This window comes from Marmota flaviventris, chromosome 1 (assembly GCF_047511675.1).
Source record: "Marmota flaviventris isolate mMarFla1 chromosome 1, mMarFla1.hap1, whole genome shotgun sequence".
NCBI classification, from domain to species: Eukaryota; Metazoa; Chordata; class Mammalia; order Rodentia; family Sciuridae; genus Marmota; species Marmota flaviventris.
This window is the reverse complement of record NC_092498.1, coordinates 81,359,722-81,380,642: the sequence shown is the minus strand read 5'-3', so window position 1 is coordinate 81,380,642 and position 20,921 is coordinate 81,359,722. Positions and strand designations below refer to the sequence as shown.

Sequence of the window (20,921 nt, the reverse complement as noted above, 5' to 3'; positions counted from 1 at the left end):
AAAACTCCAATGCCCATTCTGATTATTTTTAGTTGTTGGCTACCAAATATGTTTATACCCAGGCATCCTGAATTAAAATGCATGTGGTTCTGCCCATACTGTCTGCCAACCAAGAAAATAAGTATGCTGCCAGGATTGTCAGAAAGGCCAAACAAAATCAAGCAGTGAACTAAAAATGGAGGCTAACAATGCCTATAGCATATCAACACCATGTAGAGAAAATAACATGTAGTATACCTAGCCCAGCACATGATAGGAATAAAAAAAAAGTATGTGTTCCTTTGATAAAAGAATCTAGGTGTGAGTGCATAATTAAAGGTGCGTGGAGGGTAGCAGTCCTCTCACCTGGAAAGTCCCACCTTCCATCTCAGACTGCTTTTCCTAGGTGAATGAAATACTCTATTTATCCCCTTTCCTGATATAAGGGAAGATGGTTTCAATCGATTGAACAGCAACAAAATTTTTTTTTTGAAAGTGTCTTCTCAGGCTGCAAGTTCTCGGGCCATTTACTGTACCTTACTCTTTCCTGTGCCTGCGTTTCCAACCACAAAGACAGAATGCCGCAAGGTCAACAGTTCCTCAAGCTGGATTACCTGCAGGCCAAACAGACGGTCACTGGTTTCCTTTCATGAGTCGGTGACAAAAAGACAATCTACCCTGTTATTGCCCAATTTTTTTTCCCCTTACAACACAAGCCGGCCTCCACTGATGACATCATGTTCAAAGAAAATTAAAATAGATCACAAGTCCAAAGTATCATTTCTTCTGGATCTCCCATGGAGAATATAGGAGTAAATAAATTAAACCATTTCTTAATTGATTACATGGTACTACTCTTCATAAAGCTTTGAACAAAAACAGTCTACAGCCAATCATTGCATACTGAGTAATGATTTATATCCCATAAAATATCTAAAATGGATATCATGTTTATTATACATATTATATATGTATGATAATGTCCAGGTAATCACTAAGCCCAAGTTGATCATGCCCACACACAAGACTTTGGTAAGCCAGATATAACTTCCTAGGTTATTTTTGTGCTTGTTGACATTCCTCCCCCATTAAAAGCAAGCACCAATGATTTTACTGCCAATGTTCCCTAAAATGGAGGAGAGAGGGAATAAAATAAATTTTTGGTGCATGTCACTAAGATGTTTTATAAATGGAAAGTATGCTTACATACATTTTGAACCACAACTTCATCATCTCTGCGTTTATACCTTCTTTCTGAATGGAACTACTAAAATATTTACTTAGATTTACTTTAGTTAAGATTGTCATATTAAAATTCTTGGGAATATTTATTAAGACCATATTGAGGCCAGGGTAATATAAGTTAATGTTCTGGATAAGCATCACTGAAGCAGTGATTTGCACTGCGAATCCTGACGACTCCCACAAAGAGCAAAATGCTCCTTTTACTTTGAGGATGAAGCTCTCCTCTGGCTGCAGGCGAAGCTCCAGGGTGGACTGCCTGACCATCTGCTCAAAGTGTGGCTTTCTTCTCCGGGGCACCTCCAGGGCTGGAAAAAGGTCCCCGATCAGGCCCAGAAACACCGGGACATCATCGGTCACTACTTTAGGCATACTGAAGTCCCTCAGTGCTCGCATAAGTACCTAGGTAGGAAAACAGAAAGCCAATGTAGTACAATTCAACAGGCAGCAGAAAGGGTTTACCATGAAGAAACAGTAACTATTTGAGGAGATAGATATGTTCAACCTGATTTAAACATTACACAATGCATACATGTATTGAAACATCAAAGGTCACCCCACTAATAGGTAAAATTTTTATGCTTTTATTTACCAATTAAAATTAATTTTTAAAAGAGCCAATACAGCTGGGCATGCCTGTAATCCCAGCAACTCAGGAGGCTGATGCAGGAGGATTGCAAATCGGGGGCTAGGCTCAGCAACTTAGTTATACCCTATCTCAAAGTAAAAAACAAAAATGGGCTGGAGATGTAGCTCAGGGGTAGAGTCCCCCCGAGTTCCATCACCTGCCACTGCCCACTTACAATGTCTAACAAACACCTAATAAGTTAAGATGCTCCTTAAAACCCTGGCATCTGAAACATGAGGTGTTGATACTGTTCTATATAGAGGGCATCCTATCTATGAGAAGGTAAAGTGCTTTTAAGTCAACATAACAGAATATGAGAAGGTTCAACTGATAGTAGGCATAAGCTTCAGGACAATCCAGCAACGAGCCCTGTTCCTTCCCTGCCAACACTCTGTTCTGCCTTCAGCAAGCAAAGCGCCTGCCCTCCTTCATCCCCAAATTCCAGACTGTAAATTAAACCTGTCAGATTAATTTGTTCCAAGTACTCTGAGATATCAGAATGATAATCTCAAACATTTTTAGTTTAGCGTTTAGTTCTCTATTGGCTGAAAACCGAAAAAGGTTTTAGATTTTAAAAGCAGTCACTCAAACATCAGGATATCTTTGTGATGAGCATTCTATCAACAATAACCACATAGCAGGAGAACAAAAAGAACAAAGAAAATGTGGACTAAACCTAAACTGTGACCAAGAGAAATACTAGCAAATAAAAAGGCATATAATAAATACACCTTAATATAAAAAGAAACTCACAGATTGGATCTAGATTTTGTCTACTTCTAAAGCCATGCTTCATGGACACACAGACATGGACACCCACTACACTCAGTACTTCATGGAAAGAACATTTTCAGTGTGGCTTTGAACAACCCCCCTGCATTGGAGCTAGGCAACCATCGTTCCTGCTTCCTACCCATTTAACATCCCATGCAATGGATGCAATTTCTCCCATTAGGTTGTAACTTCACTGACTTTTCAGAATTAATATCCCAACTCAATTAATCAGGTTTCCTTAGTTTCCTCAAAGGAAATCAAACAGAGATTACTGAATCACTTGATTATAACTGTCAAAATACTTTTTGTGGCTGATATTTCAAAAGTACTTATAAAATCACATTTTCTTTCCTAGAATCGTATCTCCACATTCAAGAACACTTGTGACCTCTTATAAGAAATGCCAGTCCTTAAAATACACTGCATTAAGAATAGATGTTAGGTTTTTTAAAAAAAGTTTTTTTAAATTTTAAAGTCGGCTATGCCTGCCTCACCACCCAGGTACAGACTTTCATTTCTATGAAGACATTCAGTTACTCACTCAAGAAAATCATATTAGTACTTGCTGTACCTGATCTTCAGGTCTATTTTTATCTCCTCGTTTCAGGGAGCCAGCTACAACCAAGACAGATTTAATAGCACGAAGTCCCCAATCATAATGATCCTAAAATCAAAGCAGAGGTATATGTGGTCAAGAGTTGAGAGAGGGAATAAGATTCTCATTCCATGGGCTAGGGTTGTGGCTCAGTGGTGGAGCATTTGCCTAGCATGTGTGAGGCCCTGGGTTCGATCCTTAGCACCACATAAAGATAAATGAATAAAGGTATTGTGTCCATCTACAACTAAAAATAAAAAGAAAAGATTCTTATTCTAGAAATAAAAGCTGAAAGTTAAGAGAGTTCAGGTAAGTGCATGCTTTAATGAATCAAAATGTCTTTTTTTTTTTTTTTGCCTTTCTGAAACTGTGGAAATCGTGTTTCAGTGGTGAGTGTCCAGCTTCTTTCCCATTTTCCTGCCTCTGTCAGCAAATCTTTCCACAGCACTTATCTGCACTTTTTGCCCCCAGCTCCATCCACCTCCTATACTCTTCTCTTTCAATAAACCTGCCAATGTGGGAGCTTGATTCTTCCCTACATTCCTTCCAACCACAAGCACATCTCTCCAGCTGTGCAGTGAGGACCCTGCTGTTCTACCCTTCCCTGGCCTCTATGTCTAATTGTCCTACTTATCCCTTTATCACTTAGACACCGCTGTGCTGAGACTGGCACTAAATATAATATTATATATTATATTCATATTATTTAGCTATATTATTAAAATTCAATGATAAACCAGTTCCTCTGGTTGTCCCTGATGAAGGCCCCTTCCACAGGCTCTGAGTTCCTAGAAGACAGAGATGTATCTTATTCACTTTTTTTTCTATAGGTTCCAGCATAGTACCTGGCACAGGGGAGGTGCTCAGTAAAGATGCACTAAATAAACTTGGTTCAAATGTAGTTGATTTCATGGGACTGACCTTCTCTTCCTTGCCCAGCTCTAATCCACATAGTAAAACCCCTCTCTCAAACGTTTCTCAGCTAGGCCTTGCCTTCTGAACCTCAAAATCAATATCTGCAAAGAGGCAGAAACACGTCCATCTACTTCACAAGAGGCTGTAGGAGTAAAATGAGTTAACATGCGTATAAATGCTTTGTGGGCTGTGGAACAATACGTACATGCATAAATATGCCATTTAATCCATTAGCAGATAACAAAATCAATTTAGCCGGTCTTGACCACTGTTTTTTGTTAGTAATAAAACAGAGCACAGTGGAAAGAAAAGACACAGAGTGCAATGCAAGTAAGAAGGGCAAGGAATGTTTGATGAAAATTCTCAGTCCTCTTGTTCCTGTGTGTGCCTATGCATGGGCGCGTATCCTGAGTCAACAGAAAAAGGTCTCTCCCCCCCCCACCCCCACTGTGGTTCATGGTAAAAGTAATTTTAAAGTCACTGATACAGAAATAGAATGGGTTTTGAGGAGGGAAGAAGAGGGGAAGAACCAGAGTTTGGAGAGTAAGAAGGTCAGAGAGAGGGCTAAGTCCTTATAGGAACAATATTAAAGGGAGACTGTAAAAGAAATTCTGGACATAAATTTAAGAGGACTTGGTGACCCTCCTAAACATTTAAACATTGTAAAGAACTGCCAAAATCATCTTTGCCGTCTCCATTATATTCTTCCTTTGGTTAAAAAATGTCCACTGATTCTTCTCCCAAGTCCATCCCTGCTGCTTGGAATGGCGCCTGTGAGCTATGGGTCTCACTCAGCTCTTCTGGCCAGACTTCTTTTCTCTCATCTCATTTACAACATTTCTCCTAACTTCTGTGTTTTATCTTTACTCCCAACACCTTCCTCTTAAATTCTAGACAGACTTTAAAGGAATGAAATTCAAACAATGCCCCCACTTGTTTGCCATGGACCTTGGACAGGTGACTTGACTTAGTTTCCTCATCTGTAAAACAAGCTTAACTCGACCCACACTCAAGTCTTGTGAAGATTTTGAAAGGTAGTAATGGCATTTTGTTCAATAAATATTGGTTCCTCTTTCCAGTGAAAACTGATAATCTTTCATTCTCTATTTCCTCTTTTTCATGTAACTAAATCTCCTAAGTTCTTTGAAACAAAAAATACGGGTGATGGTTTCACTTGTTTTGCATACTACTCCTTCATCAGCAGCAGTAATAAGCCCATTACCTGGATGCAATAAATGCTCACTAAATGTTTACATATGACTTCTGAGAATGAACATGGTTTCAATTTCATGTTTGTTGGGTTTGGTTACATTTTTTCTTCTGAATTTTCCTATTATGAAATTTTTAACGGGCTTATTGCTAGAAAAAGATTACAAGAAAATGAAAATACCAATAATCTTACTACCCAGAGACAATGATTAAAAATCACAATGCATTTTCCAGCCATTTCTTGTGTGGAGAAAATACACAATACAACATAAAATAAAAGACACATGTAAATTTGAGATCGCTTTGAGTTTGGTATGCTGTTTTTGTATTTAATGATGTTGTAAATATTTTTCTGTTATTAAATTTTATGGGTTTCCTGGAAAAATATAAATTCACAGTTATTAAGAGAATGACGTAACTTTATTCCTCAGGTTCCATATCTCACTCTGACAGTGGGCAAGTTAAAACAAATACTTTGGAGAGTACAGGTAACTCTAATTGCAATTGGTATTTTAATATTTTCATTCTATAACAGTTACAAATTGATGTCACCAGGAATTAACAAAAGGTCATGGAAGGCCAAAAGTCAAAGGTGTTCACAAGGCCAAATTTTAAAATGTTGATGCTGACATGTATAAATTTTGTGGCACATCAGCAACTTTAATGAACCTGCAAGAAGCTCATGACTAGAGAGTAGAGAAGGTGCGAGTCTGACCCATTTCAGAGAGGAAGGAATTGTACAACAAAGTTAAACACACACACACACACACACACACACACACAACTTCAATAAAGGATTACCAACAAAGAAGAAAACCTTTAACATTTCTTCAGAAAATCAATATCACCTCACTCTTAGGACACTCCCCCTTCTCCCACTAATAAGTGATATTCTTAGCAAGAAAGAGAAGCAACATAAATTTACCTTTATAATTACAGCATTGATAATACCTGAAGAAAAACAAATGGCCTATTGATTTAAAAACTATTAAATACAAATAAGGCGTTAGAACACTAAAACACCTTAACATTTTTTCAGAAAAAAATTAAATTTTGTAAAATATGATTTTCAAAATTCTATGTAACATACAGAAATTCCTAAGTGTAATTTGAATGTTAAATTACCCAACATCCATATTTCCAAAGCTGTTTTAATGGGATGTAAAAACCAAGGAAAAGTAACAAAAGACCCTTCACCTGCTTGGACAGGAGCTCCTTGCAGAGCGTGTACAATGAAATGAACTTTCGGGCTAATGAGCGTGCGTCCACAAAACCTTCAGCAACTAACATGATTTCACAGATCAGCTCTATGTCAGGGGCCACCATGGCACAGGGTCTAAAATATAAACATGAAATTTAGTTTTAAAATGTGATAAGGTCATGAGTCCAAGTTGCTTAAATCAAGTGATTAATCTGTACCAACATTCTCACCAGTCCTAAGCAGATCACAATTACCTCTGTCAATCACAGCTACAAGACCCTTCCATTCAACTAAAAAACATCCACTAGTGACTGGTTACCTAGGAAAAGATGTAAAGTCAGAAATGGAAAAGTCTGGATGAAGAAGTCTTAAAAAAAATCAATATATATAGTCTGTAAACTCCTTTTTGTTTTGTTTTGGTTTTGTTTTTTATCTGTTTTATTTGGTGCTGGGGATGACACACAGGGTATTCAGCGTGCTAAGGAGGCACCCTACCACAGAGCTGCTCAAGTTCTTCCAGTAGGTTTACCAGCCTGGTGTTTGTCACTGCAAAAAAGAACAACAGTGGATGATCTATGAGAGGCCAGCTTTACCAGTGGCTAGCGGTGTACTGGCAAAGAGGGAATGATCATCCATCCCCAAAACAGTGCTAGCTAATTTCCATGGATAAATCCCTTCACCATGGCTGCTTTCAATCTAGCCTTCCATCCCTAAACACCATGCTGAGAGATGTGCTGTAGATCAGCACTATACAGACACCACAACTAACCTTCAGAGCATAACCATTAGTAAAATAATCATGAAGTCGAGTTGAGTATTTGTGACCTTTGGTGTGATATAATTTATTTAATCAAGAGTTGATATTGTTGGGCATGTTGGCACACACCTGTAATCCCAGCAGCTCAGGAGGCTGAGACAGGAGGGTAGCAAGTTCAAAGCCAGCCTCAGCAAAAGTGAGGCACTAAGCAACTCAGTAAGACCCTGACTCTAAATGGCTCAGAGGTTGAGTGTCCCAAGTTCAATCCCTGGTACCAAAAAAAAAAAAAAAAAAAATAGAGTTGATAAAATTTATCTTTTGTCAGCAGCTAAACCAGCGGCTCATACAATTTGTGAACACTTAACCATCAGCTCTCAAAAACTTATATAAACCATCTTTAGCACAACACTGCCTGGGGCCAGCCTGGAGAAACTTTTGAAATGAAAGTCTAGAAAAACATAGCTTTAAATTCACCTGGCTTTGGAGGTGTCTTCCAAAAAGTCTTTCCTAAAGATAGTTGCCAGTAATAGCAACATGTAAAAAAACATGCCATTCAATTAAATCTAGGCACAAAGAAGGAGCAAGAACAAACGAGCCCATTATTTTAGAGTTTTAAAACTACATCACAATTAAAAATCACAAACTCAAGGAAGAATTTGTGGACTTTTTTTTAAAAAAACAACATTCTTGTCTTTTCTATTTGGCAGATTATTAATTACTTTTTTGGAAATGTTGTAGAATATCAAGCTAGGATCTAGTTAGAAATAAATCTTGCTTATAAACAAATAAAAAAACTACATCGCAGTATTTATCTACCTGTTTTGGTAAATATAATTACAGTCTACCTTACGCACATCACATCATCCTAGACATTCCCCAGGATTTATTTCTTAGGTTATGGAACATTTCATATATCTAAGCTGATCCCCTACTTTTCCTCACATTATTACTATTCATCATATGATAGAGGAAATAAAGATTAAAAAGTAAACAGGGGAGAGAAAAGACCAGCAATATTTACATATTTTAAGCTCAAATTAATATAGATATTGATTGACTTTTATGGTGTTGGTTATTGAACCCATGATCCCACGCATGCTAACCATGCACTATACCACTGAGCTACATCCCTACCCACAGATAACATTTACTGAGCACTTAACTCCATGCCATATTAGGGTATTAAATTTATCCTTCCACTTAATTCTCACAATACTATCAGGCAGCTACTCCTCTTACATGCATTTACAGAAGTACAGACTGACATCTCCCAAAGTACATGTGCTGGCCTGAGGCCACGTGTTGTAAGTGGTGGAATCAGGAGATTCCTAGGACCCAAACATACAATCTCTACTCATAAACAATGCTTTCTCCACGCAGAATCTTTAGATTTTACTGAAACTAACAAATGCTGCCATATCTAATTCCTTAAACAAGATTTATGAACACATCATTAAACAGTTTCAAATTTTGAGACTCAGATAAACAAACACATGAGATAAATTGGGTCATAAATATTTTAAAAACCTGAAAAGTTGAAAAATTTTCACACAAAACTTTCCCTAAGGGGCTAGGGTTGTGGCTCAGTGGCAGAGAATGTGGCTCACATGCATGAGGCACTGGGTTCCATCCTTAGCACCATATGAAAATAAATAAATAAATAACTTTCCCTAAGCATAAGATAGAGGCATACCTGTTTTATTATTATTTTTTAGGTGTTCTGTAATTATTACATTTCATTTATAGGAGAGTTTATCTAGAATTTTTTTTGAGAGAATATAAAGTATTATATTATAAAATTACTATGTAAGAGAAAGCTGTTATTATGAGAAAAGAAAAACGTTCAATATAGGATGTTAGAATATTTGATTAACTATTAGGGAGAAGGATTACTTAAATACTCACTTCATATTACCTACCAAAATAAGTTCTCATTAGATAAATTACATTGAAAAACATGAAAAGATTAGGAAATTCATCACACATACATGTGACTGAGTATTTTAGTAAGCACAAATTTTCCTGGACTCTTTTTGAAATTAAATAGAGAAAACTATGCAAATAAAAAAAATAGAAAATTCAAACGAAATATGGTTAAATATCTAGATGAGTGTGAAGGCAAATTTTAAATTTAAAAAAACTGAAAAAAATCACACTAATTACTACAGAGGTTCTTACAACATTATGTAAAGTGGTATATTATTTTGAAGGCACACTAAATAAAAGACACATATTGTTAACCCTAAGAACTCCAGAAAAATATAACTGGTATGCTTCTATCTTATCCTTAGGGAAAAAGAGAAAGAAGACAAATTACACACATCAGACATGGAATTTAGGACATCACTATAAATAGTGAAAGAGTAACTTGAACAAATGTATTCCAACACATTTGATAATCTAGACAAAAAATTCCTTACAAGATATAGATTATTAAAACTCATTCAAGAAAAAAATTAAACCCTCAATTGCTTCATATGTTTCAAAAAATTCAATTATTAAAAAGATTCCCATGAAGAAAACTCTAGGTCCAGATGGCTTCACTGATTAATTCTATCAAAAAATTATGGACTAAATAAGTAATAATCCTATACAAAGTCTTAAGAAAATAGAGAACATTTGCCAGCTAATTTCATGATATTAGCATCATTGTGATGCCAAAACCAGACAAAGATTATAAGAAAGAACACTACAGACCAATATTTCTGTTATCATAGTTTTTTTTTTTTTTTCCTTCTCAGTACTAGGGATTGAACCCAGGTCCTGACACATGCCAGGCAAGCTCTCTACCACTGAGCTCCAGCCCCAGTCTCATAGCACAGATTAAAAAAAAAAAAAAAAAAAACTTAACAAAACAGCAACATACTGAATCAGCAATCCATGTAAAAAATAACACCTGACCAAGAGGGGTTTATCCAAGGAATGCAATACTGAAGGACTTTAGCATTGGAAAATTAATCTAATTCAGCACATTAACAGAATAAAGGGGAAAAAACATGAAAACTACAAAACACTCTTCACTTGTAGAAGAAAACAATTAAAAAATTTTGCAAGCATGTGCTAGGCAGTTTCCTGAGTATAATATAAAACAAATTGATAAATTTATTAAATTTAATCATTAAGACAAAAGGCTAGACACAAAAATAAGAGAAAAACTTTGCAATGATCAGTGTCTATCTAATGAAGGAAATTTATGTAGAATATAGTACTTCACAAAAGATGGTAAGAGGGTGGCCAGTAAATCCATGAAAAAATGTTCATCATTAGAATGCATGGAAATGCAAAGTAAACCCACAGTGACACACCACTACATATCTATTGGATTGGAAAAAACTAAAAAGACTGATCATATGACTGATATAATACCTGACTGAAATTCTCAGGTATTAATGGTGAGGTTGCAAAATGGCACAATCCCCTTTGCAATGAGATTGCAGATTTTAAAAAGTAAAACACACATTCGCCATACAAGCCAGCAATTCCATTCTTAGCTATTTACCCAAAAGAAATAAAAACATGCATTCATGCAAAGATTTACAACAATATTCCTATCAGCTTTATTTATAATAGCCCCAAACTAAATGCATGTCTATCAACTGAATGAATAACAAATTGTAATAGGATAATAGGTATGTAAGAGCATACCAATCAGTGATAAAAAGCACCAAAGTACTGGAAAGCTCAATGATGGGGTGAATCTCAAAACCATAATAATCAAAGAAAGATGCCAGATATAAGTGAGTACATATTGTCTAGGTTCGTTTGTATCAAAGAAAGCTATTTAATCTATGATCATAGAGAACAGGTCTGAAGTATGTGTTTGTGTTGGGGGTAACTTTAGAGGCATGAGAACTTCAGGGGGGTATGTGAAGTACCTTTGGCATCTTGACTGCCATAGTGCTCACCAACTACATGCTTAAATGGGAGCATATCATTGCATTAAATTATACCTGAATAAGGTGATTTAAAAAGATAAGTGAATTATAATGGAACCAGATGTAGTTGCATAGATTCCCTTATAGACTGCTGGCAAAGATATTCCTTGGCAGAGGGTTTTTAGAAAGCAAGTCATCAATAGGCATTCACCTAGTAATTCTACATTTAGCAATTTATTCTGGGATAATTATCAGAAATAAGAATATTTTTATGTGCATAGATATTTATAGGCTACTTTGTAATCATAAAAATATAAAAGAAAAAAAAACTCTACGTGTCAGACAATAAGGAATGGTTTCAAAACCACAGACAAGCCATGAGGGGGACATTTTTAAAGCTACATTAAATGATACTTTCAAAGAACCTCCAAAAAAAAGAAAATACGTATCTTAGAAATGTTAAATGAAGAGAACTAAATAAAAATCATGCTTACTATAATTTCTTAGTACCATACAATGTAAACTGGAAAAAAAACCCTACAACAACCTTTATTTTGGGTGGTGATTCTAAGATTTTTTTCTTTATTCTTTTCCATATTTCCCAAATATTTCATAATATGTGAAAATTATAATAAAACATAAAAAATAGTTAAACTTACCACATAACTTTGAAATACTGATTTTGAATCCTGGTTTCCTAGTTTACAAGCATTAATTTACCATGAGGAAAATTTTTATTACAAAGGGATCCCCAAGAAATACTGAGTTTTCCACAGGAATTCTCAAGTAAAAACAAATCACTTAACAGTGCAAGCCAACAACGTTAGGTGGCATGAGTGTACCAGATGCTAAGTTGCAAAGCATAACACTTGCCTGAAAAGAGCTTTGAGATTTTCTGGTAATTCTGTTCGACCAGCATATCCTGGGTTCATAGTAATAAATATTCCAACTGATGGCTTCAGTGTGATAGCTTCTCCAAGAAATACAAATCTACCATAAAAAGAATGCCGACGGAATTAAATGTGCTCATTGAATACGAACGTGCATTGACAAATGCAAAACACTGCAAAATGCAAATTATCATTAGGAGGCTGTGTATTCTGTGTGATTTCTTTAAAATTCATAAGCATACATATTTTGAATATGTTTTGAAGCATGTTTATTAAAAAAATATCCTCCCTTCCCCCAGAGGAATTACCAATATGAGAAGTACTCTTTTTTATCTTAGCATACCATAGTGTCCTAGAATACACAAACGAGGGCTGGACTGTTTGAACACTGAATCAAAGGGGAGAGCATTTTTGCCTTCAATGTGGGCTGCAGTCCGTGAGTGGGATACGGCATAGATGGAAATTCTCCATGCAGAGAGGAGAAAGGGGCTCCCTGCTCAGTCTTTGTCTATTTGCTCATGGCTCTCTTCCTTTCTCCCTATTTATTCAATAAACATCTACTGATATTACTGAGAGGTAAAACGGCATGATGGTTATGACAGCTAGCTCTAGAGCCAGACTGTGAATGTTCAGAATGCAACTGTATCACTTTAGGCATGTTAATTATCCTCTCTATGCTCCAATTCCTTCCTCTAATAATAAAAGACGATAATAATATGACCCACCGTATTTCATTATGTGAGAAGTTAAGAGAGATTATGAAAGTGTCTGGTTAAGACCACCCTGATTAGGAAATGGTAAATGCTCAACAGATGTTAGCTATGACCATTGCTATCATTATCACCTGAAAGCATAGAGAATCGATGATTTTCAGAAAAAATTTGCAAGGGCCCCATTAGGCTGTTGATGGCCAGGGTAATGGAATGGTAAAGGGCTATAAGAGCCAAATTGAGAGACGAGTCGAAAAAAAACTTTCAGATGGAGCAGGGAGACAAAATGCAAGGCTGTCTGAACAAGATCTCTGGCTGAAAAGGGGGGAGGGCTCAAGTATTGTGGAGCTGGACCTTTAACCCAGAACAGGGAGGGAAAAGATCTGGAGGAAAAACCCACCATGTTTAGAACTCACAGTATGTTATCTACTGGATAATTAAAAGCAGGTCGATTTCTGCAGAGTCAAGGTAAACATGGAGAAGTCTTCATATTCTAGGTGCAGGCAAGGGAAGGCAAACAGGACTGCTCAGAAAGTGGGAGACAAGTAGCTATTGCCATATCTCACCCCCCTATAGCAGGGACAGCCACCAGCCAAAGATGTGGACCTCTACAAAGTGGGCCACAAGATACTGCAAGTCTTTGTGGTCCAGGCATGCTTCCATCTCTTAAATCCTTCCTTGAGGGCAAAGGGAATTTCATCAACTCATCAAACAATGGAAGAGACTCCAGACTGCAGATGGCCAGCCTAAGGATCAAGGGACATGATTCCAAAATGTGGACACAGGAGACTCCCAGGAAGTGTGGCTGGGAATCTTCAGAAATCACTGCATGGTCAGTTACATAAATTTCCACAACAAAGGAGGGCCTCAAATGGCATCTGGGTTTCATATAATAAGATTTTCATCAAGGTAAACATGAAGAAGTCTTCATATTCTAGGTGTCAGGCAAGAACTAATAAAATATGGCTGGGGATCAAAGAGAAAAGAGATGAACTTCTCTAATGTGGCATTAGGGTAGGGGCAGGTAAAACAACAGGCATCTAAACATAGGAAACTGGTGTTTCAGGCCCATATAGGGAAAAAACAGAAGTTTTCTAGAAGATGGAATCATCTGGATGTGTCCACTGATAAGCTGAATACTTCTAGAACAGGTTCGTAGTTCTAATGGGCAAGATAATCCTTCATCAATGGGGAGATTAAAGATGCCGTCATGCACATGATAGCTAACTGAGCAAAACACCCTTAAAAAATGCGAGGGATAGATCAGCCAAATAAATGAGGTTGCATTTGTATAAAAACAAAAACAGGAGTTTATAAAGAGAACCAGAATTGTGCTGTGTGCTGTAGTCTATTTCTCATACTAAGCCATCACACCCTAATTGCCAGCTGTTTTGCCATCTGGATCATGGCATCATATACAGGAAGTGGTTACACTTTGGATATATGTGAATAGTTTTTTCCCCAAGTTACTAAAAGAACTTTGAGTTTTCATCTACTGGGATGGGGCAACTAACCAAACAGATGATGGTGGAAAGTCCAAGATTTTGATTTCAGGCAAATTAAACATGAGAGGCTTCTGAGACATCAAACTGAGTCCTGAGGTGCCCCAACAAGCAGCAGTTTTCATAAGTCTAGAGATGAGGGACAGGAGGGTAGCCAGCTGGGAGGGAGCTGGCAACATGGAGATAGTTTCTGAAAGCCAAAGCGCTAGATGAAATCACCAAAGGAGAAAATACAGAAACAGGAAAGAAGTTCAAAGACTGAGCCCTGTGATACTCAATATTAATAGCTCAGAAAATAAAAACAATAAAACACAATAGCTAGCTTTACTGTGGTGCCTGCTATGTGGAAGACACTTGTCCCAGTGCTGTCCACTGAATCACCACAGTGATCTACAAGGTGGATGCTAAACTTTTCCCCATCTTATAGGTGAGATGCAGCCAGGAGGCCAGAGGAAAGTGGGAGGTGTGGCGTCCTGCAAACCCCATGAAGAAGTGAATCACACAGTAGGGAGTCAGATGCTTCCTGCAAAGTCAAGAAAGAGGATAGAGAACTGATCACCAGATTTAGCATCATAGAAGTCGTTCTTTAGAGATTCAAGAAGCATGATAGGATTTTATTGTATTCAACACAATAAACCCGTAATAAAATGGAAGAATATGAAAAATAATTCTTCAAAATTAACTATTTCTTATTTCATACAACAGAGAGGTGGAGTTACCTGCATTATTCCATGTCACTTTTTCTATTTGAAATGAGAGAGCAAAAAGCCGTGTGGCACTCACCTCTGTTTCCTGTTTCTGATGGCATCGTGGATCATTTTCACTTGCACTGCCACCACGGACAGGACCTCCACAGCAATGCGATTGAACTCATCAAAGCAGCCCCACGCTCCTGTCTGCACCAACCCCTTGTAGACATTTCCTATGGACTAAATGACAACATGAAGCATTCAGAGTTGCGCTGAAGGGGATTTCAAGCATTTATAGGTTGAGTCTTCCCAATCTTCAAATCAAAATGTTGCAAAACTCCCAAATGTTTTAGTGCCAACATGATGCAACAAGTAGAAAATTCTATGCCATGAAACTATTTCATGCACAAAAATATCAAAACAATCATACAAAACTGCCTTCAGTCTATGTAAAAGGTATATGTACATAAAATATAAATTAATAGTGGGTTTAGACTTGGGACCCAACCCCAAGATAGATACCTTATTGTGTATAAGCAAATATTTCAATCTGAAAACAACTGAATCCACACTCTTCTGGTCCCAAGCACCTCAGATAAGACTCATTCCAAACCGAAATCATTTTGTTAGAATTTTATACATTGTTTCATAACTTACTTTGTAGTCCATTTGCTCTGAACAGTTGAATACATAAACCATCATGCCAAGGGCACGTCCAAGATCTTTGGTGGTTTCCGTTTTCCCTGTACCCGCTGGGCCAGATGGAGCCCCGCTCATGGTTAGATGAAGTGACTGAGTTAGAGTAATATAACACCTATTCACAATAGAAAACAAATATTACAGTCTCATATGAGATGTCTATAAAACATTAGGGGCAATTGATTTTCTTAAAAAACATTTAAGCAGCTAAGGTTGGGAATGTGGTAGTAACACATAGTATTAATGTATTTGTCCTTTGTTCATGCTACAATGTCAGAACATCTTATATCAAATTTATTTTTATGTTGGTTAAAACTACTAGAGAAGAATGGATTGGCTTATTTGTTTATTGGTCTCATTTCCTAAGAGGTGTGTATTTGAATACAAATAACAGTTAATTTGCAATGTAATTGAATTTCTAATCTATCTGGGTAAGGATACTATTAACATGTCAGACAACATCTCAAGCTATTGTTTATTTTAAAAAAATAGAAATCTTGGATTATGTATGAATTAAACACTGACCATATTAAATCACTACCTAATAAATATATTAAGAGCTTAGCTGTGTAAATTTATAAATACATAATATGCAAATATAATTATTTCAATGTATAAGGCAAATATGCAGTAACATAATTTAATATAATAAAACATAATTTTAGGAATTCATTTTGGAAATGTTGCTATATGCATTTATATTACTGTAATATTATTGCAGGAAAGAGAAGATTCAAGACTGAAGAAAATCATGCAAAGACAGAATTTAATTCTTGTTTTGAAGGAAAGATTAATAAATAGCAAAGATCTCAAATGGATAATGCTCTTTATTTGGTGTTTCTTCAGGTTTATAAATTATTTTTGTCATAATACAGAGATGGATCTAGTGGACACATACATGGAGGTCAGGACACGAGTGACTGTGTCTACTTTGCAGATCATCAGATGTTAATCTTAATCCTTTTGACATCAGTACGTCTCAGTTTTCACCTCCATAAAGTGAAGTTTATTGTAAAAACATGAAGAAAGCCAAAAGAAAATGCCTTGAGGAATTCAAACTACTCTGCAAATAGAAGAAGTTACTTATAAAAATGGAAGGTGTTTTTGAATTTTACATCCACTGCATCTTATATCCAAGTGCATCTTACAATGAGTGGAGTGGAAAGACTTCTAGATGAGAATCGTCTGTAGAAGAGACTATATATCTTCTTGTAGGCTTTTCCAGAGGTTATACGTTTGGGATGGACATGGCTACCTATATCTAGATTTTCTACCCATCTTCCAAACAAGAGTGGCCAAGTGACCAAGCTCCAACCAACATAATATGTACAGAAATGGCACTCCTAAGCTAATTTCCTTGAAGATGTGTGACCTGGGTTCTCCATCCCCCTTTTCACTGGCTGAAACAAATATGGAATTCTTGGATGGTATGTTGGCCACCTGCCAGTCTATGCTGCTGGTTCACTTGGCTCTGGGCTGATATGTGAGACATCAGCTTCTGTTAGTTAGGCCATTTTATTTTGTGGTCTCTCTATAAGAGCAGTTTAGCCTGCATCCTCCTAATTGATTCACTGTATTTCAGCACTAGTCTATCAGGTACAAGCTGACTGGTCTGTCTCTGAACCTGCCCACATAGGAAAGACACTGTCTACCTGCCTAACTCTCAAAGAGATGGTCAGCATCAAACAAGACATGATGAACATGCATAAAAGACATCATGATGTTAATGTTAACAATTTCATACAGAGAATGAAATGATAAAAAGATACACACAATGCAAACATCCACTATCAGAATGAACATTCATCATCTTTTCTCCATATTTTTGGTGCATTATAATTATACATTAATAGTGGGATTTGTTGTTACATATTTGTATGTGCTCATCTTCCTTTTAACTTTCAAATAAAGTGCACAGCAATTTTTGAAATTAAAAATTTAATAAGCCATCAATCTTCACATATTGATAAACTTAAAAATGCTTCTTCCCTTTTATTCATGTGTGCTGAGCCCCGATTCCCCTTTTCTCTGCACCTCAGGTTTGTGCATAACTGGTTCTGCATTATCACTAGGTCTCACCTTGAATGCTCTCTCAATCTGTATATGCTGAGTATCCCAAAGGCTCCAAAATATGAGCTTTTTTGAGTGGTGACATAATATTCAAAAAAGTCCCTATTTGAATCACTTCATACTTTAAAGTTTCAGAGTAAGGATATTCAACCATAAAGTCTGCCAATATTTCAAAATCCAAAAAAGTCCTAATCTGAAACTCTTCTGGTCCCCAAGCATTTCAGGTAAGGGGTATCAAACGATGGTGGATTCTACCTTCAAAAGACTTTTAAACACATCATCCTTTTTTGTTGTAACATATGATTACCTAAAATAACTTATTTGTTTATTGCTCCTCTTCATCCCATCCATTCACACTCTTCTCTAACTCTTCTCTAAAATCAATGTTCACTATTGACACCATCAGTTAACACGCATGCTACTTTCATACTGTTGATTATTTTCTCTCATTCCCTTCTTTTCAATGTCACACATCAACACTCATGCTAGGAGACTTTGGGCTTGATTTTTCTCATCTGACTCAAACTTGAAATTGTTACCTGTCAGTTAGAGGAGTGATCACCAGTCGAGGACTATTTCCTAAGTATTCATAGAAGTACTGGAACTGGGCATCACAGATATTAACAATGCAGTGTTTCTGGGTGTCCTCCCACTGGTGACGAAGCTGAGATAGCCAAGCAAAAGCCTGGGGACTGACGACCTGGAATCAGTGCATACTCATTACACACAGGACTCCTGATAATTTTGAGACCACAGTTTTGTTAATGTAATCAGATGTATTGGCTCTCACTTTATTTCTAAAATCTCATGAATAGGAAAGCCCTTGTATGCTACTGCAAACTGTAACTTCATATAGATGGTTGACTACTTAATAAGAAATATGTATGTAATATGTTTTCATTTTAAAGTGGCTTTTATGTGAAACAATATCAATTTGTTCAAGCAATGCTTCTTCTCCTTTATGAATTGCTCCAGAGGATTAATGTTATTACTTCATACTCATATCACCAAAATCCAATGAAGAAATATACATTCTATACAAAATGAGACATAATCTATAATTTCTGTATCTCAGTATAAACTATACTTTCAGCCATGTTCATTCTAAAACCAGTTTGTTCTTAGTATAGATACTTTTCATATTTCATCACAGCAAATACTATTTTTTCATTGCTATTCTTTCATGTCTTTACTCAATACTATATATTTCTCTGCCAGCTTTAAATGCGCGCGCGCGCACACACACACACACACACACATATTATATATATATCCTCTTTCAAGGTATATGGGACCTTGAAAATCTCTTGAAGTTACCAAAATTATTATCTACTAATTGATGACTATGCAGGGTTCAGCATTTTATTTTAGATGGGCAAGAATTAGACAAATGATCTCCTTAGTACAAAACAAAGTATGCCTCTTTAATCATAATTCATCCTCTTGCAAATGAATCAGCAGACTGATAAAACAGTACAAAAGGTACAAGGCCATGTTCAAGGAGTAGTCATCAACAGTTCATTCTCAAAATGAGAACACTTGGTAAATGGTGTTTTGCAAGGATCAATCTTGGATTAAATTAACATTGCTCACTAATGGTACTGAAGCTGGGTCAAGGCGTGTTTATAGCTTACACAAAGAAGCATTTTCTTGTAGTTTTCAGAGAGAATTACATTTACTTTGATTTTAATAAGGGTAGAAATAAGTAGAAAATAAACAGAAGGCATTTTATAATACCTGCATGCATCTAAATTGGGAAAGGAAATGTCTTACTGTAGTATGACCACCCCCAGAAAACGGGTTTAAAGGAAGTGGGTGAGAGGGATTGTGGCAACATTGTTCAATAGACAAGTGCATTTCTGGCATTCATAGGGAGAAATGTAGTTTAAGGGAAAAGTGTGAGAAAAATTCTCCTTTTACATTAAACACTGACAGCATCTAAGAACACATGGCCTTTTTGAAGAGATAAGGAAAATACGTCACTAAAACACTGAATAGATTAGAAAAACTTCTTATAAGTGAATTATCTAGCTATGACAGGAAAAGACACAGGATAACCCAAGCAAGGCAGAATTATGACCAACATCAATTTCTTCAAGGGGAAGTAGATCAAAGCCACACAGATGGTTTAAATGACACACCATCTTATTGCTACTGGCTGCATAAGTCACACAGGTGAGAGTCACAGGTTTTTGGGCCAATGTGGTTATGCACAGAGAAGCCAGAAGACAGGGACACAAATGCACTGACATTTCATGGTCCTTTCTTTTGGATTGATTTTTGGATGATTGGAGGCTCCTGCATTGGAAAAACCCTTTGGGATATTTTTTTGGGATTACTCTCTTCAGGATAATATATTAGCTAACCCAAATCAACACACCAAAAATAACTAGAGCTTCTCAGGACTAATTAAACTATATAAACTTTGAAAAAACAATGACTTTCTTGGAACTACTCTGGCATAAATACCATTTTTAGGAAAAATAAAGTTTCTACAAACAACTTGCCTTCTGAGAAATAAGTTTTGCTACCACATCTCTGGCATGCACATCTATAGTACAAATCGTCATGATCTTCTGCCTGTCTCCAGGTGGAAGTTCTCCCAGCAAAAGTGTAATCAGTGTATTCAATTGAGATATCTAGGAGAAATTTTTTTTAAAAAAGAGAAAAGTTACAAATGCATAACCTAACAGCCCAATAGTCTTTACATTTTAAAAGAGGACTTTAGTTTACAAAACAATTTTAATTATTATACCATTTGATCCTCAAAGAAACCTGGGGAAACACAAATACTGTTACTCCCTCATACAGGTCAAGGAGCTGAAACTCAGAGTAGACCAGTTACCTAGGGAACAATGACACAGCCAGGAGTAGAAGAGGGGTTTCCTGGCTGCCTGGAATGGATATTACCCTCTACTGATGATCTAGTCCACAATTTTAGTGGAACAGGAGTGACTACAAATTTTAAGAGGAAAAATAAGACTAACTCAAAACTATAAGAAGGGCTTAAAGGCAAGTTATTTTCTGCCTTATAAAAATTCACCTAACAACTAGTATTTATTCTGTTTTGTTTTTGTGTGCAAGATAATAATAATTACTGAGGAAATATTTAGACCAAGGATTATCTCATTTCATTGTTCTTATTCATATTTCTATTCTTCTTTAGGCCTGTGGATATCAGATAAA

General features: G+C 36.4%; 1 protein-coding gene across 1 annotated transcript in view; it reads right to left on the bottom strand.

The window, feature by feature from the left end:
- Positions 1-20,921, bottom strand: part of Dnah11 (dynein axonemal heavy chain 11) — a 318,014-nt gene that overhangs the window by 183,682 nt on the left and 113,411 nt on the right. Inside the window, exons 31-39 of the mRNA XM_027932705.3 lie at positions 20,243-20,374; positions 18,275-18,435; positions 15,624-15,780; positions 15,061-15,206; positions 12,049-12,165; positions 6,540-6,678; positions 3,195-3,287; positions 1,429-1,623; positions 516-593 (exon numbers count right to left, since the gene is read on the bottom strand). Coding sequence (XP_027788506.2) covers positions 516-593; positions 1,429-1,623; positions 3,195-3,287; positions 6,540-6,678; positions 12,049-12,165; positions 15,061-15,206; positions 15,624-15,780; positions 18,275-18,435; positions 20,243-20,374 — 1,218 coding nt within the window. The remainder of the gene's footprint in view (positions 1-515; positions 594-1,428; positions 1,624-3,194; positions 3,288-6,539; positions 6,679-12,048; positions 12,166-15,060; positions 15,207-15,623; positions 15,781-18,274; positions 18,436-20,242; positions 20,375-20,921) is intronic.